The following is a 27,369-nucleotide window of genomic DNA, read 5'->3' as shown; positions in this document are numbered from 1 at the left end:
GAGAAGTTTTTGAAAGTGTTACTTTCCATTCTCATGCTGTCATCCTCTATCCCTTCCTCAACCTCCCCATATTCCAAAATACGATGGATACTCTTTTCTTTTAAATGGGTCATTGGACTTGAGAACTGTGATATTCTAAACATTCAAGCAAAGAAGCCTGGGGTATTAAGGAATAAACCAAAGAAAGGAGCAAAATTAACTACATTCATATTATAGAAAAATAGGAAGAGATCAATTATGGTTGAAGGTGAAAAGACAATATATAGGAGAAAAGGAGAAACAATCTAGATGCTCAGCATTAGAAGAATGGCTAAACAAATGGTCTATCAATATAAAAGAAAGTTATATAGCCATTAAGAATAACAAAGTGAAGAATACAAAAGAAATAGTGATCAGATATAAAAGCAATGTTGCTGAACTACAATGACATAGAAATATATGTATAGTTGTACATGTATGTGTAGTTATACACATACAAATATATGTATGGTTATATATGTATAGAGTTATTCCTATATAAATACATATATATAGTTTTACACATGTATATAACTATACATCATTATGTATAGTTATATATAAAGGATTATAAAATTATTCAAGATATTGATGTTAAATTTACATTGTTACTCATATTTTAATTGCAAATTAAATTAAATTTAATGTTAATACATTATCACATAATTCAAATTCTGCCTTAGACATTCACTAGCTATGTGACCCTGGGTGAGTCACTTAACCTCTATAAAACTGGGATAATAATAACACTTATTCTACAGGGTTGATGAGAGAATCAAATGAAATAGTACATGCAAAGCTCTTTACGAACCTCAAAGCTCTATATAAATGCTGGCTATTATTGTTATTATCATTATTATGCTACTAGATAAAATTTTTTTCTTGATCAAGTTTCAAGTTTGCAATAGAAGTTTTATTTTTAAAAAAAAATCCATCAGTGATGGCAACATTTAATACTGATTTCATGTTTTAGGAACATTATAAATACTCTTACCTGGCAACCCAATCAACAGCCAAACCTTCCCCAGCAGGCAGATTGCTGTTTATGACTGTCTCTTTGTTTGTCCCATTCAGAAACATTCTCTCAATGACTCGCCTTTCTAAATCAATCCAATACAATCTTTGTTCTACCCGATCAAAATCCAATGCCACTGCCAGGCCCAGTCCTTGCAAAATGAGGGAGTAAGACTGACCATCTGCAGTTAGATTTCTCAGGTAGTAGCGGTTGCTAAAAATGAGGTAGGGTGAAATGTTACTGTTTTGCCGGCATCTCTTTCCATCTGGCTCCCGGATGTAGCCTCGGGCACACTTACAGATGTAGGACCCAGCAGTATTTTCACACATCTGGCTACAGATAGATGGAGTTTCATTACATTCATCAATATCATCACAGGTCTTCTTATCAGACATAAGTTTGTATCCAGGGAGACATGTACAGTGAAAACTGGTTTGGGTGTCTGTACAATTGTGGTCACAGCCACTGATTGAAGGGTCATTGCATTCATTAATACCTACAGGAGAAAGATATTAATTATTCACACACTTGAAACAGTCAAAAAGTAACCCCTTTTACAGCAGCAAAAATGAACATATCTGCTTGATTAGAGCCAGTTGTCAATAATCCATCTTGTGATAATTGGAAAAATGGGCATTACTTCACACCCATCAAAGTTGCAAAAATCATTAAAACCAATGAAACTCAATGCTGCCAGGGTTTGGGAGGAACATGTATGCTCATTTATTGCTGATGGAACTATAAACATAAAATAGTTCTGGAGAACAATCTGGCAGTACACAGTAAAAATTCCCAAGATAGTCACATCTTTTGACCCAATAATTTCATTTTTAGGAATATACCCTGGAAATGTTATCAAAGTATTTCATAGCTGCATTATATACCATTTCAGAAAGGAAATATATATATATATATATATATATATATATATATGTGTATGTGTATGTGTGTGTGTGTGTGTGTGTGTGTGTGTGTATATATATATATATATATATATATAAAACCTAAAAGTATAAAAACAAAAGAATGGTTAAAAATATTATGGTATATTAATATAATAGGACAGTATAGTATTTAAAAAGACAAAATTTGAGGAATACAACTAAATTTGGAAAGATCTTTCTGAAAAATGAAGTGGAAAAAGGCAGAACCAGAAAAATGGAGTATGCACTACTATGACCATGTAAAAGGAAGCGTGAATGGAGAAAAATTGCTGATGAGGATTAGGAGTGACTGAAAATTTATTATAATACTTCTATGTATTGAAATTAAGGGATTAAAATGTGGTTACTAAACAAGTTGTTGGTTGTATTGATGCTCAGTTTAAATTTTGTGAAACTATTTTTAAATATTTCAAGAAAATAAGAACTACATATATTTATGAAAGTCAATGATAATCTGAAAGTTCCTTTAGCCAATATTTTCAAGTTATTCCCCAATCTAGTCATTCATCAGATCTACTGATAAGTAATCAAATTCATTGACTAGAGTTTCACTTGTTTTCCCTCCCTATCTCTGCCCACCTTCTGGTAGAGGTACTAATGAAGCATGAAATGGCCTAGAGATAGGGAGCTAAGGAGAAGAGAAAAAGAAAAGAGTTAGATCACCTTCCAAATGGATAATTAAAATATGGAAAAAGTATTTTATTACAGCCAATACTGCAAAAAATGGCCAGTCACTGGGAATGGGGGGGGAAGGAAGTATATAGGACAAAAAAGGTTGCATTAGAAATTATTTCCTAGATTTTAACATCCACATTTCATAGAACCATAAGTTAAGAAGAGATCTCGAGAGATCATTTACTCTGCAAATATTGAGGTCAATTATTTTTCAAAATATATGATTCTGAATAGAATACAATAGAAGATTTCATTGCTAAAAAGTAGGTGGCATAGCAAATAGAGTGCTGGGCGTGGAGTCAGAAAAATTCATCTTCCTGAGTCCAAATCCAGCCTCAGACACTTATTAGCTGTGTGACTTTGGGCAAGGCACTTAACCTTGTTTGCTTCAGTTTCTTCATCTGTAAAATGAGCTGGAGAAGGAAATAACAAACTACTCTAGTATCTTTGACGAGAAAATCCCAAATGGAGTCACAAAGAGTAGGCCATGATGGAAACAACTAAACAAGAATACGAATCTAACTAAAAAATTAATGGGAAATTGCTCAAATCAAAATCAAGTCTAAGAATATTCTCAATGATTTTGGAAGGCAAAACTAGACAACAAAAGCTATGCTCCAGAATGACAGTTGGCTGACGGTCTAAACTAGACAAATAGAACACTATCACTAACTGACAATTAGGTGATTCATTCTTTGGTTAAGATTACTGACAATCACCATGGTGCTCAGGTGATATTCATCAAGTAATGCATTTAATAAATATTGGTTGACTGGTTCACTCCCTTCAAGAGGGAGTGAAAGAACAACATATAAGTGCTTCAAGAAGTTAAAGAACAAGAATAACTGGGTGACGTAGTGGAGAGAGCTCCAGCCTTGGAGTCAGAAGGACCTGAGTTCAAATTCAGCCTCAGACACTTGATTCTTAGTAGCTGTGTGACCGTGGACAAGTCACTTAACCCTGATTGCCTCACCAAAAAGAAAAAAAAAGTTAAAGAACAGGCTGTACTACTCTTGAATGGTGGAATTTATGGGAGAAAAAAGATAGCAGCATGGTACAGTGGAAACAATGTTGTATTTAGAGCCAGAGGACCTTGTTTCTCTGTCATTTACTATCTTTATGACCTTGGGCAAGGTACTTAACCTCTCTGGCCCTCAGTTTCACCATGAAATGAAGAGATTGGAAAAAATTACCTCTGAGGTCTCATCCTTCTCTAAATCAATGATCTTACAAGCCCAAGCTACCAAGAAGGACCAATGGTATGTTAATGTACCCTGATGTGTACTTTTAGCCACACCTTTAAGAAATCTCAATTGATCTCCCAGGCAACCTTTACCCAAAGCCATTAGAGCACTCACCACATCCTTTCTCATCACTATTATCACCACAGTCATCTAGGTGGTTGCAGATTTGCATCATTTCAATGCAGTTTCCATTGTCACACTTGAATTGATGGGGTGGGCATGTGGCTTCTGGAGTAGTACAAAGCTGTTCTAGCTCATCAGACAAATCTCCACAGTCATTGTCTCCATCGCAGAGGTAAGCTTTAGAAATGCACCGGCCATTTTGACAAGTAAACTGATACTGCTGGCAAGGTGGGTATACACAGCCTCTCTCATCACTGCTGTCGCCACAGTCATTGCGCCTGTCACACCTGGGAAAGGAAGAGACGCTTTCATCAGAAACCATGAAAGGGTGATCATACTGATCACAGTAAAAAAGGATAGCCATTTTTTGCAGCATTAAAACTTGAGATGGTAGAACATAATCAGATTGAATATATAAATTTGAACAAGCTTCAACATTTGGATACGAAAACCAAAATTACCTATTCATCTGTATGCTGGGCAAGATTCCATAGATAAAGCTCTATCCTTAGTCATTCATTCATTCAACCAACATTTACTAAGTGCCCATGGTGTGCCTAGCACAGAGGTGGGTCCTCGGATTACAAACATAAAAGCAAAAGTCCTTGCCCTCCTTCTCTTCCATTGGGAGGAAAAAACATGTTCACAAGTAAGTAAAGAAACATAAATACAAAATAATGGGGGGGGGGCAGCTAGGTGGATGGAGCACCGGCCCTGAAGTCAGGAAGACCTGAGTTCAAATCTGGCCTCGGACACATAACACTTACTAGCTGTGTGACCCTGAGCAAGTCACTTAACCCCAATTGCCTCACCAAAATAAATAAATAAATAAATAATGGGGGGCGAGTGGCAGAGGGTATATAAGCAAACCAGACAAGCTTCATGGATCGGAATGGGCCTTGTGAAGAAAGTGAGTTGAACCTTGAAGAAAGCTAACGGAATGTGACCAAACCAACAAGCCATTCCAATCTGCTTCTATCGAGCAGGGGCAGCAGCGCCACCATGAACATGACGCTGAATGCCGTCCCCCTCCAGCAGCAAACTTTCAAGATCAACCTAGATGCTGATGAGATGCTGCCATCTCAGAGGCTTAAGCAATGCTTACGCTCCCTCCCCATGACCCTGACCTATGATGGATGAGCATTCCCTTTATCTTGCCCAGTCTCAGAATGGGACTCTCCCATGCCCCTTTCTAACTCTAATTCTGAAAACGGTGATCAAATCAATATTGCTATTCCTGGAAAGGATACACCAGTCACTTGTCCCATGTCTCCAAGCTCTATTCTCTCTGACTTCTCTCTCCTAAACACTCCTCCCTCGCCATTATTTGTGAACACATCTTGCTCGCGTGTGTTTGTAACCCTGGCACTTAATATACTGCATAACACAGAATAAGCCATTAATAAATGGTTTTTTTTTTCATTCGTTCATTCAATTGGCATTGGGGGTGGAAGAGGATCCACCAGAAAGATGAAAGTCAGTGACAAAGTCAAACAGCCCATGAAAGTGCATAATAATAATAAAAAAGATGATGATGATGTTGAAGAAAACAACACAACAGCAATACTAATAGCTAGCATTTATACAGCACCTACTATGAGCCAGGCACTGCATGAAGCACTTTACAAATATTACCTCATTTGATCCTCACAACAACTCTGGAAGGTAGGTGCTATTGTGATCCCCATCTTACAGTTGAGGAAATTGAGGCAAACAGAGATCAAATGATTTGCCCAAGGTCACAAAATCAGGGTCTGAGGCCAGATTTAGACTCAGATCATCCTGATCCCAGAACCTGCACTCTATTGGCTGTGCCACTTAGCTGCCACCTAGCTGCCTCCAGCAGCGGCATGGCACTACTAAGAGTCTTCTCACCTAAACACACAGTGCAGCTATGAAGACAACATGTGATCAGAGTAAAATAATGTGGACCCTCTTAGAAACATGGAAGTGTTAAACTGATTTCTATGTGACTTGACTGAATGGAACTTTTTTCCTTTCTCTATCTCAGACACAACCCAGGAAGGTAGAAAAAACGTCAGTTAAGGAAACATATTGCCAGAATCTTTAATTCACAACAACAATTTATCACTGTTAAATCAAGCTGTTCATGACTGACTGTCATCCCAGCTCTTCAACAGCGTCGATAATGAGCCAAAAGAGGAATCCATTAAAAAAAGAAAGAAAAGAAAAAGAAAAGATTTCCCACTATGCACCTCTAAAAACACAAGAAAACAAGACCTCCCAATTTGCTCTTGGTATTCCTCTGAGCACCCAGTGGATTCATATTACTTACCAGCATACTTTCTAGAAGCCATTGGTACTCAAGGGGAGAAAAATTCTGAACTGTTTTAAACACTATTACATTGATGATCTGACAAATGGCAGGCAAAAGCAATTCAAAACCCGTCAGGCAGCAGATAAGAAAAGAAAAGGGAATACAAACCTATTAGTACAGAGGTAAGTAATAAGAATACGAATGAAAGGAGCCTAGAGTGAAGCTTAGAAAGAAGAAAAGGCCAGTAACTTTGAACATAATGAGCCTCCACTGCAATATTACCTCTGGGAAACTATGCTTAAGCTTCCGAGGTGTTTTTATAGCTCAGAATAATCATATTAAATATTTATGTGCAAGGAACTATGTCATCTATAAAGCAAGACAATTTACAGCTTTAAAAAGCACAAAAATTTGATATAAAAAGTGAAATGACTCTATGGGGAAAATTTACAGATGAAAGGTGGATGTATATGTGTATGTCTGGCTGTGTATATGTGTGTGCATGTAGGATTTAGTCATTCAATATGTATTTATTCATTACTTACTAAGCAGAAGGCTCTGTGACGGGTTCAATGGGGAACATGGATCACAGAATTTCAGAGGCCCTCTAGTCTAATCCATACCTGAAATAAATCTCCCCTGTTTAATATCCTTTCTAAAAGTTCATCCATCCTTTACATGAAGACCTTCAGTGACAAAAGGAGCCTATTTTGGTTTTAGAGCCCTGTTAAAAATTTCTCCTAGGCATCCTGCCTGAATTTGCCTTTTTGAATCTCCAGCCATTGCCCCTGTTCTGCGGACAAATCTAATTCCTCTTATGCATGATTCCCTTCAAGGCAAATAAGAAATGAAGATAAATAATAATCTTTCCCTGAAAGGAGATCATAGTCTGGCAGGGGAGATGAGATATGTACAGAAATGGCTATAATGCAGCACCAGGCCATTAGTCAGTCAGCCAATAAGCATTATTAAGCACCTACTGTGTGCCAGGCTGAGCACCAGGGTACAAAGACAGGCAAAAGACAGTCCCTGCCTTCAAGGAAATCGTGAGGAAAATATATGTGCCAAAAGGAAAGTACAAAACAAGTTGATAGAAGACAGTGTAGCCTGATAGAGCCAAAGATTCATAGTCAGAAGACCAGAGTTCAAATCCAAACTCTGTCACATACTAACTATACGATCTCGAACAAGATGTCTCTTGGACCCAGGTTCCTCATCTGCAAAATGAGGATTTGCACTAGATGATTCCTAAGGTCCCTTCCAACCCTAAGTCACATCAAAACTTCCAACTGGGATCACTCAGAGAACATTCCATGAAGGGGGTGGCATCCGAGCTGGGCTTTATGAGATAGGATTTCGACAGAGAAAGTGAAAGCATTCCAAGGAGAGGGCAAGTCTTGAGCAAAACCACAGTGGCAGAGAAGCCCAGTACATGTTCATTAACTGTGAATAGTAGTGGAAGAAAAGGTTGAAGAGGTGAATGGGGGTATTCAAAAGATTGAATACAAGAAGAGGCTTTGAACAAGAGAAAAACAAGATTGGAGCAATGCTATATGAATATAATACAATAATAAGAAGATAAACATTTATGAAGCATCAAGCACATACAATACCATAAAAGTAATAATGATAATAATAGTAGCATTTATATAGTGCTTTAAGGTTTTCACAGCTCTTTATGTATGTTAGCACATTTGATGCTCACAACAACCCTGTGAAGGGGGAATTATTATTATCCCCATTTTGAAGATGAGGAAAGTGAGACTGAGAGAGGTTAAATAATTTGTTCAAGGTTATAGAACTACTGTCTGAGGCAGGATTTGAACATAGGTCTGTCTGACTCCAAATCCAGCACTCTTTCTACCGTACCACCTACATGCTTCTGCGAAATACTATGCTTAACAGTGAGGAGAATGTGATAGTCTCTGCCCGTAAGAAAATATACAGCCTACTAACCTATCAAATACTGTGTAGTATGGCTTAAATGAAGGATAACTTAGAAAAAAGGAGACCAATTAGGAAGCAAATGAAATAAGTAGCTGAGTTAGGTTTGTGCAAGTGTAAACAAGAAAGAATGGATTCCAGAGACACTGACATTTCAAGTGAAGAATAAGCATCATTTGGTAACTTATTGTACATATGGGAAAAAGGAAATGATTAGTCAAAGATAATGGAGGTTTCTAGCCAAAGTGAATGGGACAACGGTGGTGCCATTCTTCAACCCAAGAATCTTTGTTGGCATGGTACCAATAGAGAGGGGAAGGCACCAACAAAGAGCTACAAGTTAAAGGTGCAAAACAGAACAGATCATTGATGGAGTCAGGTACTAGTGGACTTGAGGTAGGTTCAAAAGGTACATTTCATGATGTAATGAAATGAGCACTAGACTTGGAATTAGAAGAGCAAATTTTGAATCTTTGTCTCTGTTGATCGATTTATTGTGACCTCAGAAGCAGAAAGAGGAGTTCCATTTTGGACATGCTGAGTTTGAAGTATCAGTATGAGTTCCAGCTGAGAATGACCATAAAGCAGTTGGAAATAAAGTACTAGATCTTAGAAAAGTGATTCAGATCAAAGATATAGACTCAATATGACAACTGAAGTCATGAGAGTGAATAAGATCAGCAAGGGAAAGAGTACAGAAGAAAAAAAAAAAAGAACAGGCCAAAACCAGAACCTTAGAGAGTATCTGTGTCAGGGAGAAATAGTAACACGGGACAGCAAAGGACATAGAAGGGAAGGAGGAGAGTGAGAAGTATTGTAGAAGCCAACATGAGTTTCCAGAAGGAGGATATGATTAATGTCAACTATCAAAGGCAGGTAAAGAAGAAGTAATTTTTAAAAAATCATTAGGTTTGGTAATTGATGCCCTTTAAGAAAATAGCTTCAATAGGGAAAAGATCCAGATTGCAAGAAGTTATAGAATGGTTAGCTAACAGAGTCATAGAAGAGGAGATGGAGTTTGCCTTGGAAGTGGGCTTTGAGTCTCACCTCCTCCACATACTGACTGTGTGACACTTGGATTCCATTTCAATCTCTCAATGCCCCCAAACAACTCTCTAGGACTTTGAATTGCCCACCTGCATTGGTAAATGGAGTTTCCACACTGGGAGCTCCCTACATGGATAAATAACATTATAGGTTCAGGAGGGGGGAAATGAAGAAAGAGGAACAGATAAATGGTGGGGAAAAAATACAGACATCAAAAATAGACTACTCCTTTCAGAGAGTTTGGTGACGAAAAGAATAAATCAGATGGGAAGGGTACTCAAGAGGGCAGCAAAGTTGGAAGAAGAATTTTCTAGACTAGGAAAACTTACATGTTTATTGGCAGAGGGGAAGGAACCAATAAAAAGATAAAAATGAAGATGAAAAGAGAAAGAGAGAGAATTGAATGAGCAAGGTACTAGGAGACATGGGACAGGTTCAAAAATGTTACTTCATGATGTAATGAAATGAGCATTAGACATGGAATTAGAAGATCTGGTTTTGAATCTTTGTCTCTGCTTGTTAAATGATTGACTCTGACCTCAAGGAAGTCACTTCAGCTCTCTGATACTCAGTTTCCTCATCTGTAAAATGAGGATGAACTCTGAGGGCCAATCCATATTTAAAGCCTAAGATTATCAGAAACTGGAGAAAAAACCCACAGTTTTGAGGCAGCTAGGTGGCATAACAGACAGAACACTAACCATGAAGATAGGAGCACCTGAGTTCAAATCCAGCCTGAGATACTTACTATCTGTGTGACATGGAGCAAGTTACTTAATCTCTGTCTACATCAGTTTCCTCAACTATAAAATGAGGATAACAATAGCACTTACCTCTCAGAGTTGTGAGCGTAAAATGAGAAAATATTTATAAAGCATTTTGCAATCCTTAAAGTGCTATATAAATTTTAGTTGTTATTATTAATAGATACTTAGGGGCAGGACACAAAGATCTGTCATTTCACTTCCTTTTTATTTCTTTTTTATTTTTTATTTCTTTTTAACATTCTTTTCTTTTTCTCTCCCTCCCACTCTTTTTCCATCCACTTAGAAGGCATGTAATTTCATATCTATAAGGAATTCTCAAAGAGGAGATTTATCTTCCAATGCAGAACAGCACCTGCTTTTCCATTTATAAGCTTAGAAAGCTGTCTGAGGCACTGAGCTGTCAAGCAACTTGCTCAGGACCATACAATCAGTATGTGTCATAAGACTCCCTGATCCTAAGACAAATCTCTATCTGCTAGAGCAAGTCTTCCTCTCTAAGAGGAGTAATAAAGGCCTGAATTAGATTCATGATAGTATAAGATTGGATAGGAAAAGACAGGTAGAAAAGCTGAGTTACAGAAAAGGGAAGTTGATGGGAGTGAGTCTGATAGCCTTAATCTCCATATAATAGAAGGCAAGGTCATTTGCAGAAAGCAAGAGGGATGGTGGCAGACTTGAGGATAATGAATAAGGTTTAGAGCAGCTTCTTCAGGGAACACAATAATGAATTCACCAAAGAAAAATAAAAGGATTGCTCTGCATTGTAAAGGGCCTGATTGAAGCTTCTCGCATACCAAAACCGACCTGTAAGAGTTTTGGACACACAGCCCATTGCCACAGGTGAATTCGTTTTCAGTGCAAGAGCGCCTAGTGCAGTTCTGATGTTCATCATAAGCATCACTGCAGTCTGCATCTCCATCACAGATCCAGGCCCTGGGAATGCACCTCCTGAGGGGAGGCCGGTTGTTGATACATGTAAATTCAGAACGAGTACAGTTGCGGTCAGCTGAAACCAAAACACATTGAGAGAACCACATATCTCGTGAAAAATTGTTCCAATTCAATTTGTTTACTTCTTCTTTTTGTTTTAAGTTAGCAGACATTTCATGTACACAGGAGAAAAGTTGGCAAAACACATTCTATACAAATTATTGGTTATAATAAAAATACATCTAAAACTGTCTTTTCAATTTCCTGGACCCAGATTCTTTCAGATGAAAGAAGTAGAATTGATCTATTACATTTCATTCATTTATTTACTTGCTCAACAAATATTTATTGTGTACCTACTACAGGCAAAGCAATGTCTTAGTGGCTAAAATGGAAACAGAGATAAATTAGGTATCTTCCCTATCCTCAGAAAGTATATAATTTAACAAAAAAAAATTTAAATTATCTTACATCTTATCAATAAACAAATATTAACCATCTCTAATATAGCAAGAACTATGCTAGGAACTTGGGATATAAAACCAAAAATGAAAAAGTACCTGCCCTCAAGAAGCTTACATTCTAGCACAGTTGCCTCTGCTATATTTGGGCAGACAACATGGGCATACATTAGTATAAACAAAATAAATACAAGGTAATGTGGGGTGGAAGAGTCAGTCACAGCTGATGAGATAGAAAAGGCTTCACGTGAAAAGAGTTTCAAGTGAATTCTGAAGGAAACAAAAGATTTTTAGACACGGAGGTAAAGAAGCAACCCCACCCACCACCCCTACTCCCCTGCCCCATTCCAAGAATGGAGGACATCCAACTCAAAGGCAAGATACAGGTGTTGGGGCATTGTATGTTCGATAAGAAGGTCAATCTATTTGGACTGCAGAGTTTGAGAGAGAAATGTATAACAAGGTTGAAAAGCTAGGACAGGACTTGGTTGCAAAGAGGGTTAAAGGCCAGAGGGATTTATTTGATCCTGAAGGCACTAGAGTTTACTGAGTAGGACAGTAATATAATGATACCTGTGCCTTAGGAAAATTGATTTGGCAGATGTCTGGAGGGTGAGTTGGAACACAGGAAATTTAAGATAGAGTCCAAGCAGGAGGATATCGTAATGGTCCAGGCATGAGGTGATGAGGGCCTAAATTAGTATAGAGGCTAGTATTTGAGTAAAGAAGAGGGGCTGGATGAGAGATGTTGTGATGGTAGAAATGGAAAAGTACACTGCATGTACTACATTCTTAATAACTTTAGAAACTAGATAATAACACTAACTGGCTCTACTTAGCACTTTCCAACAGGCAAAGCATTTTTCCTACATTATTGGATAGTAGCTTTACAACAACCCCATGACATGAGATTAAATGCCTTACTCAAGATCAAACAGCTGATAAGTATCAAAAACAGTATTTGAACCCAGGCCTTTCTGCCTCGAAGTTCAGCACTCTGTCCCGTGGATCGCACTGACCTACATGGGACAGGTATGCCGGTAAGCTACACCTGCGTTATAGCTGAGGAACCTGAAGTTCAAAAAGATTAAGTGATTTGCCCCAAATCACAGGGCTAGAGGCCAGGTGAGAGAGGGGGAGAACAAGCATTTACAGAGCACCAGCTATGTACTAAGCCCTATACCAAGCAATTTGCAAGTATCATCTCATTTTATCCTCACAACAGCTCCTCAAGGTAGGTGCTGTTATTGTTCCCATTTTACAGTTGAAGAATCTGAGGCAAAGGTTAAGAGACTTGCCCAGGACCACACAGCTAGCAGATGTCTGAGGTTGAATTTGAACTCAGGTCTTCCTGGCTCCAGGCCCAAGATGTTATCTACCTAGCTGCTAAGAAGTAGCAAAGCTGTAATTCAAACCCAGTTCAGTGTTCTTTCTGCAACACTAGCCTCCATGATGAGGTAATCTACAAAATTTATAGTAAAAGACTCCTTTTTGTCCCAGACATTTCAGTATATGCTTAAACAACAAGGTATCCCACAGAAGTGGGGCAGCTAGGTGGCACAGTGGATGCAGTGCCAGACCTGGAGTCAGAAAGATCTGAGTTCAAATCTGACCTCAGACACTTACTAGCTATGTGACCCTAGGCAAGTCACTTAACCCTGTTTGCCTCAGTTTTCTCATCTGTAAAATGAGCTGAAGAAGGAAATGGCAAACACTTCAATATCTTTGCCAAGAAAATCCCAAATGGGGTCATGAAGAGTCAGACACAATTAAAACAACTGAACAACAACACAAATCCCATGGAAGCAGACTTCTTTTCACTCAAGAGTTGCTGAAACTCTGAAATTAAATGACTTAGAGAACAAATGAGTTTCCAGCATGTTTTCATTACCTCAAAGAAAGATAAAGATGCAGTCACTTTATTCAATCTCATTGTTGGTGGCTCGGAACTGCTCAAAGAGCAGGGAAATAAACAAAAAACCGAGATCAATTCGTAGGCTCTGCCCAACCTCTCTATTCAGCTCATCCGTAGCTGAACTATAGACCACAGTCATTTCACACAAGAGAGTTTCACAGGTGTTGTTGGACCTACAGAACCCCTGTAGCCATTGTTTTGAATTTTCTGTAGTGGGAAATGAATCCCCTGAGGCATGTTGGCCAGCATTCCAGTTTTCTTTTGGGATTCAATGAGAAAATCTGCCTTTTCATTTAGAAACAGAGACACTTAGATGGAATAACTGCCCCTTCCCCAAGCCAACAAGATACAGCTAAAAACCAAATTATGAGATTTTGAGTTGCAGATTTATTGGCAAAATTCTTCCTAAAGCAAGACTCAGAGTTGTCTTTATCTGCTCTAGAAATTGATAGCCTTATTAAGTCACCTCCATTTAGGTAATTACTTGTGCTGGCTAAGTGCATCAGAGATAAGTTAATGTGGGGTTACTTTTTTAAAAAAATATATTGTAAAGCATTTAAGTGGAGAACCTCAAATAATTATAGGATGAAATGCAAAGAGAAAATTCTGACACCTCCATTCAATTAAAAAGACATCTCTTCTAAGCATAAAACTGTGCAAGGATAAAAGGACCACTCAGCATTATTTCCAAGGGATGAAACATTGCATTAGATGAGATTTATTCCACGTACCACAGCTGTGTCTTTGATCCTCATCACTCATATCCCCACAGTCATTGTCACCATCACAGATCCATGTGCTTGGAATACACCTGCCATCATCACATCTGAACTGGTCCGCTGAACACGTCCTCACATAAGACGCTGCAAAATTAATAATCTTGCTTAGTGTGATCAGTTAGATTAAACAGGTTTGGTTTCTAGAGAAATCAAAAATTCACAAAAGTCAACATTTATGGATCCAAGACTGGGAAACACAAGTGTCAAAACTAAAATGCAAATTCTCTCTCTCCAAACTTGTGTTATTCATTATGTAATTGTACTTCACTAACTTTCTATTTCATCTGAGGTTACTTAATCTGATGATAAGTCATCAGATCAGCTTGCTCTCTGAATCAGAGGCAAGTAGGTGGAACAATGGATGGAGTGGTTGGCTTGAAGTCAGGAAAATCTGAGTTCAAATGTCACCTGACTTGCTAGCTATCTGACTTTGGGCAAGTCATTTAACCTCTCTGCTTCAGTTTCCTCAAAGGGAGAAAAAGGGAGATCATAAAATATAAAAGGGAGATCATAATCGCATAACAACAGAGTTGTTATGGGTACCAAATGAGATTAAAAAAAACACTTAGCATAGTACTTGGCATATAGTAAGTCCTATGTAAATGCTAGCCATTATTTTTATTATTCATCTATTATTAATATTGTCAATCTTGCTCTTCTTCTCACTGAACTTATGAAATTTAACTACATTGATGCACTGGTCTGAATGAAAAGAGCCACAAACAATTTTTTCAGGTGAATAATTTGTCTTTGTAGAGAGACATTTCTTGGGACATCTGCAAAATGGCTCTACTCACTAAACAGTTCTTAATTCTCCCTTCCTGAGTCTGGGAAAATACAGTCAGACTCCATGTCATCCCTTTGCCTTTTAAATTAATAGGAAATAGAAAACATACATATACTAAGATAAGGTCAAAATGGGTACATGATTTCGACATAAAGAGTAATACCACAAGCAAATTAGGAGAGCATGGGATAGTTTGCCTGTCAGATCTGTGAATGAGGGAAGAATTTAGAACCAAATAAGATATACAGAGCATTATACAGTGTAAAATGGATAATTTGTATTATGTTAAATTAAAAAGGTTTTGCACAAATAAAACCAATTCAACCAAAATTAGAAGGAAATCAGAAAACTAGATAAAAAATTTACAGTAAGTAATTCTGATAAAGTCCTCATTTTCAACTGTATAGAGAACTAAGTCAAATTTACAAGAATACAAGTCATTCCTCAATTGATAAATGGTCCAAGGATATGAACAGACAGTTTTCAGATGAAAAAAAATCAAAGCTATCTATAGTCTCATGAAAAAATCCTCTAAATCACTATCAATTAGAGAAATGCAAAATAAAACAACTCTGAGACACCACCTCACACCTACAAATTAATTAATATGACAGAAAAATAAAATGATAAATGTTGAAGGGGAGGTGGAAAAACTGAGATACTAACACACTGTTAGTGGAGGTGTGAACCGATCCAACCATTCTGGAGAGCAATTTAGAACTATGCCAAAAGGGCTATAAAACTGTGCATACCCTTTGATCTAGCAATACTACTACTAGCTCTGTATCCCAAAGAGATTTTTTTTAAAAAGGAAAAAGAACCTATTTGTACAAAAACATTTGTAGCAGCTCTTTTTGTGGTAGCTAAAGTAGAAACTGAGGGAATGCCCATCAGTCAGGGAATAGCTGAACAAGTTGTAGTATATGATTACAATGGAATATTTTTGTGCTATAAGAAATGACAAAAAGGACAATTTCAGAAAAACCTGGAAAGACCTACATGAACTGATGCAGAGTGAAGTGAGCAGAACCAGGAGAATACTGTACACAGTAACAATAGCATATGACGAACAACTGTGAATGACTTAGCTATTCTCAGCAATACAATGATCCAAGACAATCCCAAAAGACTCATGATGAAAAATGCTATACGCCTCCAGAGAAAAAACTGATACAGTTTGAATACAGATTGACATATACTATTTTTTGCATTCTTTCTTTTTCAGTCTGAGTTTTCTTCTACAAAATGACTAATATGGAAATGTTTTACATGATTGCACATGCATAACCTATATCAGATTGCTTACCATCTCAGGAGAGGAGAGAAATGGCAGGGAGGGATAGAATTTGAAACTCAAAACTTGAATGATGAATGTTAAAAATTATTTTTACATGTAACTGGGGGGAAAATTAAATATTATTTTTGAAGAAATAGTAAACTTATGGCATCTGTGTGGCACATTATGCTTTTCATTTACATACATTATCTAATTTGAACCTCACAATAAGTCTGAAACATAGATACTATAGGTATTATTTTTCCATTTTTATAGATGAGGAAACAGAGGCTCAGGCTCAGAAAAGTTATGTGATTTGCCAATAAGTAAGCTAGTAAGCAAGTGGTCAGGATTCAAACACAGATTTTCTGACGTCAAATCTAATACTCTTTTCCTACTACTAACATCTTCCAGTGTAAGAAAAAGAGCTTTACCACATATTTCCAAGTACCAGAACCCCAAATTGGCCACAAATGTCATAACTAAGAGAAACAACCAGTAGAGTCTCTCCAACGTAAAGGTTCTTAATCTGTAGCCAGTGAACATTTTAAAAAATATATTTTGAGAACTGTATTTCAATATAATTAGTTTCTTTGTAATCCTATATATTTTGGTTATACATTTAAAAGCATTATTTCCTGGAAAGAGTTCTTAGGCTTCACCAGACTTCCAAAGATATCCACAACACAAAAAGACTTAAATATTTCCTGCTCTCTACTCGTGGGCCAGACTGCACTGATGGTGATGATGGGCTCCAAGTGAACTCAGCTCTAGTCCTGCATCCACCACATGGTAACAAAGAAAAGGCAAATGATGGGAAGGGAAGGGGCAGAAAGGGAACAGCTAGCTACTCTAGGGAGCTTCAGAAGGAGGATCACAGACACTAGAATTGGAGAGTAACAAGCACCTTACCACACTCCAGTATTAGGTAACTAAAACATTGAATGGTCAGTGGTTTGTTTTGTTTTTTCTAACTTAATTGAACTGAACTGAACAAATAAAATTACACAATGTCAAAGCTAAAAAGACTATTATCATCCAAAACCCTTATTTTACAAATGAGTGAATTGAAGTCTTGAGAGGTTAAAAGATTTGCAAAAGGTGACACAATCTAGTTAATGCTGGTCTTATAACTACATGCCCAGTACACTGCGCACCCTACCACAGGATCACAGGACCATAGATTCAAAGCTGGAAGGTGCCTTATAGATTCATATTGTCCACCACCCTCATTTTAGAGAAGAGAAAATTAATTAAAGTTAAATGGAAACCATATAATAAATGTTTATTTGTCATCCTTCCCTCACCTCATCCATTTACCCATTTCATCTTCCAGGGACAGAGAGTCTGATAGTCAATAGGCCCTTTGCCCACCATGTAGCACCCAATCAACTCTCTATTACCACTCCCTCCTCCTCACCCTGTTTCCTATTCAGACAGTTGCATTAGGCAACATTAGTATGCAGTCTACCACTGCTAACAATATGCAGCAACTATTATTAGCATGGGCCACTTTTGAACTGATGAAGGACTTTCAATTCAATTTGGGGGAGGGAAGGGGAAGAAGAAGGTACTTTCTATGTCACAATCCACCCTTTAGGCCAGAAGCTCTTAACCTACTTCGTGTCATGGACCCCTTTGGCAGTCTGTTGAAGCCTATGTACCTCTTCTCAGAATCATGTTTTTAAAATGCATAAAATAAAATACAAAGGATTACCAAGGAAGCCAAAGATTAATGAAAATAAAGATGCAATTTTTCCCATCCAAGTTCATAGAACACTTTGAAATCTATCCACAGAACCCTTGGAGGAGATCCATGAACTTCAGAGTAAGAACTCCTGTTCTAGTCATCCATGACCCCATAATACTTTTTAAGTCTGATTCCTTTCTTACCACAAGAAGGAGGTTCATCAGAGCCATCAGCACAATCCACTCCTTGATCACAATACCAGTGAGCAGGAATACAGCGCCCAGATGTACAACGGAACTCACTGCTGGTACAAGTCAGAGAGACTACAGGAAGGAGAGAAGATAAAACCTATGAATAAAACACAAGCTTGTTGCTCAGAATTTTTGCCCACCCTATCTGCTACATTATATCATCACAGCTTCTAATATGTCTCTGTTTGTGGCAAACTGGAAAGATTCTGTAGGAATAGATTTGTAGGGAGTAGGCTGATGACTCCTTTCATTTTCAAATCATAGGCTCCTTTAACTATATATACATACTTGACTCAACTCAGATACTTTTCCTAAGCCTCTTTTGCCAGAAGAAGACAGAATACGTACCTGCCCCTATCTTGTAACTTGGCTTCAATGATCCTACAGGACTTGTTCCAGCCTGGAGCAGCCTCTTGACCTGATACCACCCATAAGATACAGTGATTGCCCAGGAAAATATTGATAATGAGCCAGATGGCCCAAAGATAGCCTTATTTATTCTTTCTACTGCTGACTGATACCTGTATCCCTGATTCACACTTGCACTCAGGTCCTGAGCTTCTTCTTCATGATTCTTTCATTGTTAACTCTGTGCTTTCTACTCTTATACACTGGTCAGAAGAACAGATTAATTAAGACATTCATACACTACAGATCTATCTAAACTTTTATTCTGAAGGATAATTGATACTTTAAAAAGGCCTTCTGACTTGGATTGCTGACACCCAAAAAGTGTTTGGTAGATGCTGCTATCGGTCAAGAAACATACTTATTTACAAAATGTAAAAACAACGGCCAATTCAATCAAGGTGCTTGCTTACAGTACTTAATATACTTCTAGGGGCATTTGTATTTTAGTAAAAGATCTTAAAAACCCAAAGAAATAGCTTAAGTAAATAACCTTAAGTAAATAAACTTTGGGGTTACTTTTATCTTTTAACAGGCTACTGTTGAAGACCATAAAACCTTCAAAACTCACAGGAACGAATCTCAGAACTGAAATAGCATAAGTTCAGGTAGAAGACAGGCCATTGGAGGACAATTTGGAAATGTGGTGAAGGGAGCAGAAGTTTGACCTTCATATAAGAAATTCTCCACTCTGTTTCTTAGGGGGCTGCTTCTAAGATAACAATTTGATTGACAATTCTAAAAAGATAATTAATTATTTCAATTAAATTGAATATGAAAGGGGCAGCTAGGTGGTATGGTGGATAGAGTCTGGCCTTGGAGTCAGGAAGACCTGAGTTCAAATCCGGCCTCAGACACTTAACACTTATTGGCTGTCTGACCCCCAATAAGTCACTTTACCCCGATTGCCTAAGCGGAAAAAAAAAATTGAATATGAGTAAAGCACTGCAAACTTACCACAATGAGTGGGACTCTCATCACTCATATCTCCACAGTCATTATCTCCATCACAAAGATAAGTTCGAGGAATACAAATATTTGTGTTCTGACATTTTGTAAATCCAGACTGGCAAGTTCGATCAGCTTGAAATGATTAAAAAAAAAAATAAGACTAACATTTAGATCACTTTCAAGCTACTAAACCACAATATGCAACAAAATAAAAAGTGTATATTTTTGTAACAACACATTGTAAAACATGCATCTTTTAAAAAGATGCTTTTTCAACAATGAAAAAAGTAAAATGAGCACAGAACATCACAGAAAATGGGACTAATTTTGGTTGTGCCATTAATTACTTGTGCAAGTTGAGCAAATCACTTCATTTCTCTACGTCTCAATTTCTTCTTCCATAAAATAAAATGGTAGCTAGGGATGCGTTAAAAGGAGGTGGGGGAGAAAGAAGACTTGACCAAAAAATTTTCAACTCAAAAGCATATGGAAGTGATTGTTGATAAATCAAAATAAATTAATTTTTAAAAAAAAGGAAAGAAGACCTAACCATAAAAAATATTTAATAATAGCCAAAATAAAAGCCTAGAAACAATCCATATGCCCAACAATCTGGGGAATGGTTGATTTTATCTAATGTGTTCTAAGGTTTCAAATCCTCAAGCGTCATAGGTGGTTATGATGGACTTACGGCAGTTCCTCTCATCTGTAGTGCCATTATCATAGCAGTTATTGATACCATTGCAGACATAGTCCAGGGATATGCACCTCCCATTGTTGCAAGCAAACTCTGTGTTGGAGTCACAAGTTCGGAATAAGCAGCCTGCCTCATCACTACTGTCTCCACAATCATTGTAGTGATCACAGCGATAATGGTAAGGGACGCAGCGCCCATTGCCACAGGTGAATGCTGTTGGTTGGCAAGTGTGAAATGCTAGGGAGAAGGACAAAAGATTGAAGGGAGCATTCATTAAAGTAGCATTTCAGTTTCAAGAAGGAAAAAAAAGCAGCCAAAAAAGTCTGAAAGCTTTGGGATTTACCTCCCAGAAAGGAAAGTTGCTGCAAAATGGGCTATGTGCAAAGTAGATAGCGTCTTGGATTAGTCCGATTATGCAAAATATCTTTTATATTCTTTTTAAAAACCAAATTAACTATGATGAAAAGAAGCTATTCCTCTTTCTTTTGCCTATACATTCCTCTCAAGATACAATTGCTTATCTCAACCCCAGAAAAACAAGCAGCTTTTCTTAGGAAGAAACAGAGACAGTAGTTGACCTCACGACTCACAGAAAGCCCCCTGTGTTATGTACCATAATGCACTTGAAGATGGAAGTGGAGACTAGGGAAAGAATCCCAAGGGAGTGCAATGCTGGGGTCTCTTGCCCCTTGTATTATATAAATTCTTTAGCAATGTACTAAAGATGTAACAGTAATCTAGTCAGAATTCCCAAATTGTGATTTACATTTCCATATTAAATCCAATACCTGGGCACAATAAATCCTGGTACTCAACCTCCCAACAGTATCATATCCCAACCCCTGGAATTCCTGCAAGCCACCTTCCTGGCAGAGAAACAAAAAGATCTTACCACAGACACTTTCCAGCTCATCGCTGCCATCCCCACAGTCATTGTCATTATCACACTTCCATCTCTCTGAGATGCATCGCCCATTAAGGCACGTGAATTGTACCCCTTCGCATCTCGTCCCATTGTCTGTAATGCAGTGTTTGTTTCCATTTGCCAAATACCAGCGGCCTTCAGATGGGCACTGACACTCAGCACCATTAGGACCTGAAGAAAGTTATGCCAGAAAGAAGTAAAAGATCAGAATGTCAAGACATTCCTATTTTCCTTCTGAAACTCTTGTTTTCATTAGCACCTACACAAAATAATCAGACTGGAGTTCACCAGACTAATTACTTGAATTTGCATAGAGAGGAAGTGTGCAAAGAGTACCATACCTGGAGGCCAGGGACCTGGGTTCACATCCTGACCTCTGCCAGTTATGACTGGTGTGAACTAAACTCTCTGGGCTTGAGTTCATTCATTTGTAAAATTAGAAGATTGGACTAAATGGCCTCTGGGGTCCCTTCCATCGCCATGTATATGCTCCTATGGTCTTAAGTGAGATTTTCCTCACAACACTGGGAAGTATGTAGTATATTTTTATCCCTATTTTACAGATGAGGAAACACATGGTCCCATAGCTAGTGTCAGCACTAGATGTAGATCCAAGTCTGCTGACTCCAAATTCAAAGTTTCTGGTCTTTAGACTCCCAAGTCTCATGTTCTTTCACTTATGTACTCAACTGCCTCAACAGACCTACATACATTTGACAGAAACACGTTTTCTGTATTTTGATTTAATTTATTTGAAAAGTGGCATTGTTGTTGTTGTTCAGGCATGTCTGACTCTTTTTTGGCAAAGATACTGGAGTGGTTTGCCATTTCCTTCTCCAGCTCATTTAACAGATGAGGAACTGAGGCAAACAGGGTTAAGTGACTTGCCCAGGGTCACACAGCTAGTAAGTGTCTGAGGTCAAAACTGATCTCAAGAAGATGAGTCTTCCTGACTACAGGTCCAGCACTCTATCCACTGTGCCACCTTGCTGCCCCATAAAGTGGCATGTTACCATGTGAAAAAACATTGGACTGGTGTAAGGAAAACAGAGGTTGAATTCCTGCTAGCTAGGAAGCAGTTGGCTAGTCATGGGCAAGTCACTTAACCTATCTGAGCCTCCATTTATTCAGATGATAAATAAGGGAACTGGACCAGATGATCTCTAACGTCCCTTCCAACTCTAGATCTTACCTGCACAAAAAAAGAAAATATCATTTTTACTATCTACTTCACAGGGTTATTGTGAGGAAAGTAATTTTTAAACCTTAATTATTACATAAATGTTAATTATTATTATTTGTGATAAAAGAGCAAAAAATATTTTTAGTAAAAGTAGTTCAACTTAATCTTTAAAGAAATAGCCTTCCCCTATGTAGAAATCCTAATCCTAAGAAAACTCCTTTTTCTGCAAAATTTACCCAGTTTGTAAAGCAATGTGAATCAGAAGGAAAGGTATCATTACTTAGTGGAAAGTAAGTCAACTTTAGAGTCAGGAACACCTCGGTTCCAATCCTACTGCTGACACAAACTGTCCTGTTATCCTGGGTAAGTTTCTTAACTTTAATCTCAAAAGCCCCTGGAACTTCAATGGACTATAAATTGCAAACAAATTGACAATCTCACATTAGTGCACAGGGTCTCCAAAGTGGGAATCAATTGATACCAATGAAACCACAGGCCCAGATCCCAAAATGATTCTTTACAAAACCTATTGTTAATATATATAACATCATGCTACAAAGTATCATGACAAGTATTTCAAACAAGAGATTCCATTCCTTAAAGTGAATGAGCCACATCTGTCTACTAAGGATAGGCAACTTAGCTTTTGCCCAGACTGATAATATTAATCATATCATAGATTCAGAGTGGAAGAGACCATAAAGGTCATCTAATCCATAAGTGTCAAATTCCTTGCAGCATGAAAAACTCTCAAGTTTGGCAGAACCAGATTAAAATGCAATTAGAAAATGCTTAGCATAACAAACAAAAATATAATACAACCTAGATAATGTTAATTTGTGGTTTCCTAAGTCAATATGAGGCCCACGGGATGTTTTTATTTTAGTTTGACCCCACCGATCTATTTCAATTCATTCATTTTGAAGATAAAAAAGATAAAGAGTTCCAGAGACATTAAGTGACTTCACCAGGTAACTTAGGCAGTAAGTGGCAGAGCTAGGATTTGATGTGGCTACTCTGATTCAAAATTCAGCATTTTTTCAACTCTATAGCATTGCTCCTTCAGTCCATAAAATTCAGTGGTTCAACTTCTCATCTTGTTTTTAATCCCCATTGCCTGAATTAAACTGAAAAATTAGTTGCTTACTTGCAACCCTAGAAGGATCCGTGTGGGATCAAAGTCAGAGGCTTAGATATGGGCTGACTAGAGAAATCTGTGTTCCGAAGAAATCTTCTATTATTACATCTTGGTCTCTGCCTGATCTCTTCCTCACATTTGTAACCCATGGTTTCTTTTCCTGTTCATGTCTTTGGGCATATTCATTTCTATCATCCATGGCAATGCCTTACCTGGTGCACAGATATGACTGCATCCTCCATTAAATTGGCTACAGGGGTTGGGGCACTGCCGCTGTCTACTCTTCACTAGAACATGAATATCCATTGGCCGCAGTGGCAAATTCATGATCATTACAATCTGTTCTGAACCATCATATTTGTTGGCTCTGTAGATAGTCCTCGTGTTCCAGTCAGTCCAATAAATATGCTGGTCATAGACAGTCATGGCAAAGGGATGGATCGCTGTACTGATAATTACCTCCCGGTTTGCCCCAGTTAGGGAGGAGCGTTCAATCTTCTGCCTAAAATGAATGAGATCACACAAGAACTCAGAAAGCCCAGCCTTCCAAATACCTCATTCAGTTCCTATACCCAACTACTGCTTTTATCCCACTCTCAAATCTGACTTCTTCATGAGCATGTTTGCCAATAGTGCTGTTTTTCTTGTGCTTTTTCTTACCATGAAAGGGGGTCTTGTTTCCTTAGTCAATGACTTTTAAATAGAATCATAGGATCTCTAACTGGAAGTGACCTTCAAGATAACCTAGCTCATTACCTCAATTTTATAGATGCAGAAATTGAGACCAAAAAGGTTAAATGATTTGGCAAAGGTCACTTATGTAGTAAGTGAACATAAAATCATCCTTGAAACTAGATGTCTCAGATATCCATAGAGAAAACCAGCCTGACATAAGGAATGTGAAGACATAATACTTCAGCTTTTAGTGGCTACCTTAATTTAAGCATTTATATGGAAACATAGAAGTACAGACATAAAGTACTACTGACTCATCATATGCAAAAGAAAATGTTCTCATCCACCCATTCCACCAGGGGAAGTCTTCAAATGCTTTGGGTAGACATCTCTCTAACTCACTAACATGTTTGAGACCTGGCAGTTGCCCTCAACCTGGTTTTGCTGAGATAGTTTACCAAGGTGTGGCCACTGTACATGCTACAGGTCTTTGGAGCCACAGGTAAGAGTTGGGTGAAAGTGGACACCCAAGGTGGATAAGCAGCCTCAAAAAGGCTTAGCAAGCTCTCACACGTGAGGTGCTAGTCCTCATGAACACTCTGCATACCCTAATAGACTGATGAGAACAATTTGTTCCAATGACCATGAAGGTGCCTGAAGCAGGCATGATGGAGCGTTTAAAGCTTGGTCAGGCATTGAAGATGCTAAGGTCATCCACTGAATCCTGGGCCATAGCCAGTCACCTTGACTTTTGTCCTGCCACTGGACTTTAATGACTCAGGAAGAAATAGTAAGGTTGATGACTTTGTGCAGTTTTGCCTCACTTAAATCCAATTCACAGACAAGTCAAAACATCACCTGTAATGTCATTGGTCCTCTTCAAAAATGAAGTACAAACAACAATAAGAAAATGAGGCATAGATGAGACTGAGTTGCCCAGCATCACATAACCAAAATCACAAGATAAACTAAGAACAAAGAAGAAATGTTAGAATTCCTATCATGTGGTCCTTGACCCCAAGTTAACTGGATCAAATCAATCCCCCAATGATTCCATAGAGTTGAGTACAAGGAAGAATTCTGTGTGATTTCAGGGCCTACTAAGAGAGGTCACATATAAAGTAACAACAGTAGTTTATAAAGGATACTTGTCATGTAATTCCTAAATTTGATTCTTTACTCTAGTTGCTTTTAGTTATATTTTTCACCAACTATAGTCCCTAAAATGTTTCTCTCTTCTGAAAAACAAAAACTACTTGAAAAATACCACATGGGGAACAAAGACACATACAGGTTTGCATCTGCCCAGTACAGCCAGTCTTCATCATAGTCCAGAGTAAGACCATTTGGCCAAACCAGACTGGTGTTTACAATGTGAATTCTGAAGTTTCCTCCCAACGTGGCTCGCTCAATTTTAGCATTAGTACTCCAGTCTGTCCAATACATGTATCTATTCATCAAAAAAAAAAAAAGCAATGATTAATCAATGATCAATTCAGCACATATAAAATTCTCTTTTATATAAAAAGCAGAATCACTCAAACTACATGATATAAGAAGGCATCAACTTATTCCATTTCCACCCTCATGCTTTCCTAAGCATCATCAACCAGGATTTCCCAAATTGGTAGACAGCAGCATATCAATTTCCCTGTCATGCTGCCAACCTCTTCACTTAGGTGTGACCTGCATTTGAGGGAAGGTGGGGGAATGCATTAGTTGTTCATTCTCCCTTCCAAAAATTCCCCATGTAAAAAGAGCTGCTTGTTTATAGCCACTCAGTATTCTCCTAACTTTCTATTTCCATGTGACTTTTACAGGCACATAAAAAGTCAGTTGTACATAAAAATTAGGCTCCTGTCCACCCACTTACCCCCAAATCATAGAGAAGTAATGAGTAAGGACAAAGAGGCCAAAAAGAAGAAAAAGACAAACCCTCTGCAAGGATCTAACACAATGGCCCTTGGCCGTGGTACTCGAGCAACCACAGTACGATTAGATCCATCCACTGCCATGGAGCTAATGGTCTGGTTCAGGTAATCACTATAATAAACTCTACTGTTGATCCAATCAAATGCAATGCCATCTGGAATCCCTGCATCTATATGCAAATACAGAAACAGAGAAAAAAAACCAGTTAGGCTCTGTGCAGCCACCTTGGAACAATTCAACTCATCATCATGTTTCAGCTCACCATGCTTGACTTCAAAACAAGCAGAATCTGCAACACACTGACCTGTTGCAATGACAGTTGGGGAAGTAGCCCCAGATACCAGGCTAACATAGGAAATCTGGCCACTCGCCGATGTAGAACTTTGCGTAAAGTATATTCTGTTGTTGATACTGTCAAAGTCTAAAGCAACTGCAGTCCTGGGCACATTAAATTTACGAAATGGTGGGCTGTGGTTCTCAGGGTCCAGATATATGCTTCTCAGAGAATTCTCCATGGCAAAGATAAGGTAATTTTCTGTAGAAATGGCACATCTCTTTCCATCACTTTCCAGTTCCCCAAAGGCACAGCCACATTTTGATGCCTGCAATCCAGGCAATGCAAAACATAAATGGGAACATCCTCCATAATTCTCCAAGCATGGGTTGTAGTTAACTTCCTCAGGTAACAGGGGCTGAAACTGTGGGTTGAAGATGGTCACATCTCTTAGCCAATTGATGTTGTCCCTTATCACTCTTGGAGGGTCTGTATTCCCTGGTTCTTTACTAGCTTGGTAGACTTTCTTCAGGTTCCTGTCCACCCATATCATAGTGTTTTCAAAAATGGTGATGCCATAGGGCGTAGGATAGCGACTCCCATAACGAACCATTTCAGTATCACCTCCTTCCTGATTAATTCTGGCAATTATATCTAAAGAATCATCAACCCAATAAATGTAGCCATTGCTATGGTCCACTGCCAAACCCCTGGGTGTAACAATGCCCTCGGACACAAGCACCGTTCGGTTTGTGCAGTCAAGAAAAGCACGCTCGATCTTTGGATTCTGTCCATAGTCAGCCCAGAACAAGTATCTGTTCTTGGGGTCTACCACTATATGCCTGGGCATGTCCACAGTCGTTTTCAGAAGGACACGGCGGTAAGTAGAATTGATTCGCAACACTTCTATCAATGTCTCAGCCACAAAAGCATTGGTGAAGTAAAGGTTTCCTGTGGGAAAAAAACAAAACTAAATGATAATGAACAAATTGAAAGGTAAGGAAAGAAAAGGTGACAGTTTTTCAAGTTCAGGCCAAAACAT

At 38.2% G+C, this 27,369-nt stretch overlaps 1 protein-coding gene across 2 annotated transcripts in view; it reads right to left on the bottom strand.

Annotated features, from left to right (window-relative positions):
• The window catches only part of LRP2 (LDL receptor related protein 2), a 252,103-nt gene that overhangs the window by 73,269 nt on the left and 151,465 nt on the right, over positions 1 to 27,369 (bottom strand). For both annotated transcript variants that reach the window (XM_020990917.2, XM_020990918.2), the window contains exons 39-50: positions 26,358 to 27,278; positions 26,057 to 26,222; positions 25,413 to 25,571; positions 23,659 to 23,948; positions 21,093 to 21,296; positions 20,195 to 20,437; positions 19,510 to 19,635; positions 18,097 to 18,216; positions 14,093 to 14,224; positions 10,860 to 11,061; positions 4,011 to 4,306; positions 1,013 to 1,529 (exon numbers count right to left, since the gene is read on the bottom strand). In XM_020990917.2, coding sequence (XP_020846576.1) covers positions 1,013 to 1,529; positions 4,011 to 4,306; positions 10,860 to 11,061; positions 14,093 to 14,224; positions 18,097 to 18,216; positions 19,510 to 19,635; positions 20,195 to 20,437; positions 21,093 to 21,296; positions 23,659 to 23,948; positions 25,413 to 25,571; positions 26,057 to 26,222; positions 26,358 to 27,278 — 3,376 coding nt within the window. The remainder of the gene's footprint in view (positions 1 to 1,012; positions 1,530 to 4,010; positions 4,307 to 10,859; positions 11,062 to 14,092; positions 14,225 to 18,096; positions 18,217 to 19,509; positions 19,636 to 20,194; positions 20,438 to 21,092; positions 21,297 to 23,658; positions 23,949 to 25,412; positions 25,572 to 26,056; positions 26,223 to 26,357; positions 27,279 to 27,369) is intronic.

The sequence above is a fragment of the Phascolarctos cinereus genome, unplaced genomic scaffold, assembly GCF_003287225.1.
Source record: "Phascolarctos cinereus isolate Bilbo 61053 unplaced genomic scaffold, phaCin_HiC Scaffold_726;HRSCAF=1367, whole genome shotgun sequence".
In the NCBI taxonomy this organism is placed as follows: Eukaryota; Metazoa; Chordata; class Mammalia; order Diprotodontia; family Phascolarctidae; genus Phascolarctos; species Phascolarctos cinereus.
Note: the sequence above shows the minus strand (reverse complement) of the source record. Positions and strands in the feature narration are given on the sequence as shown.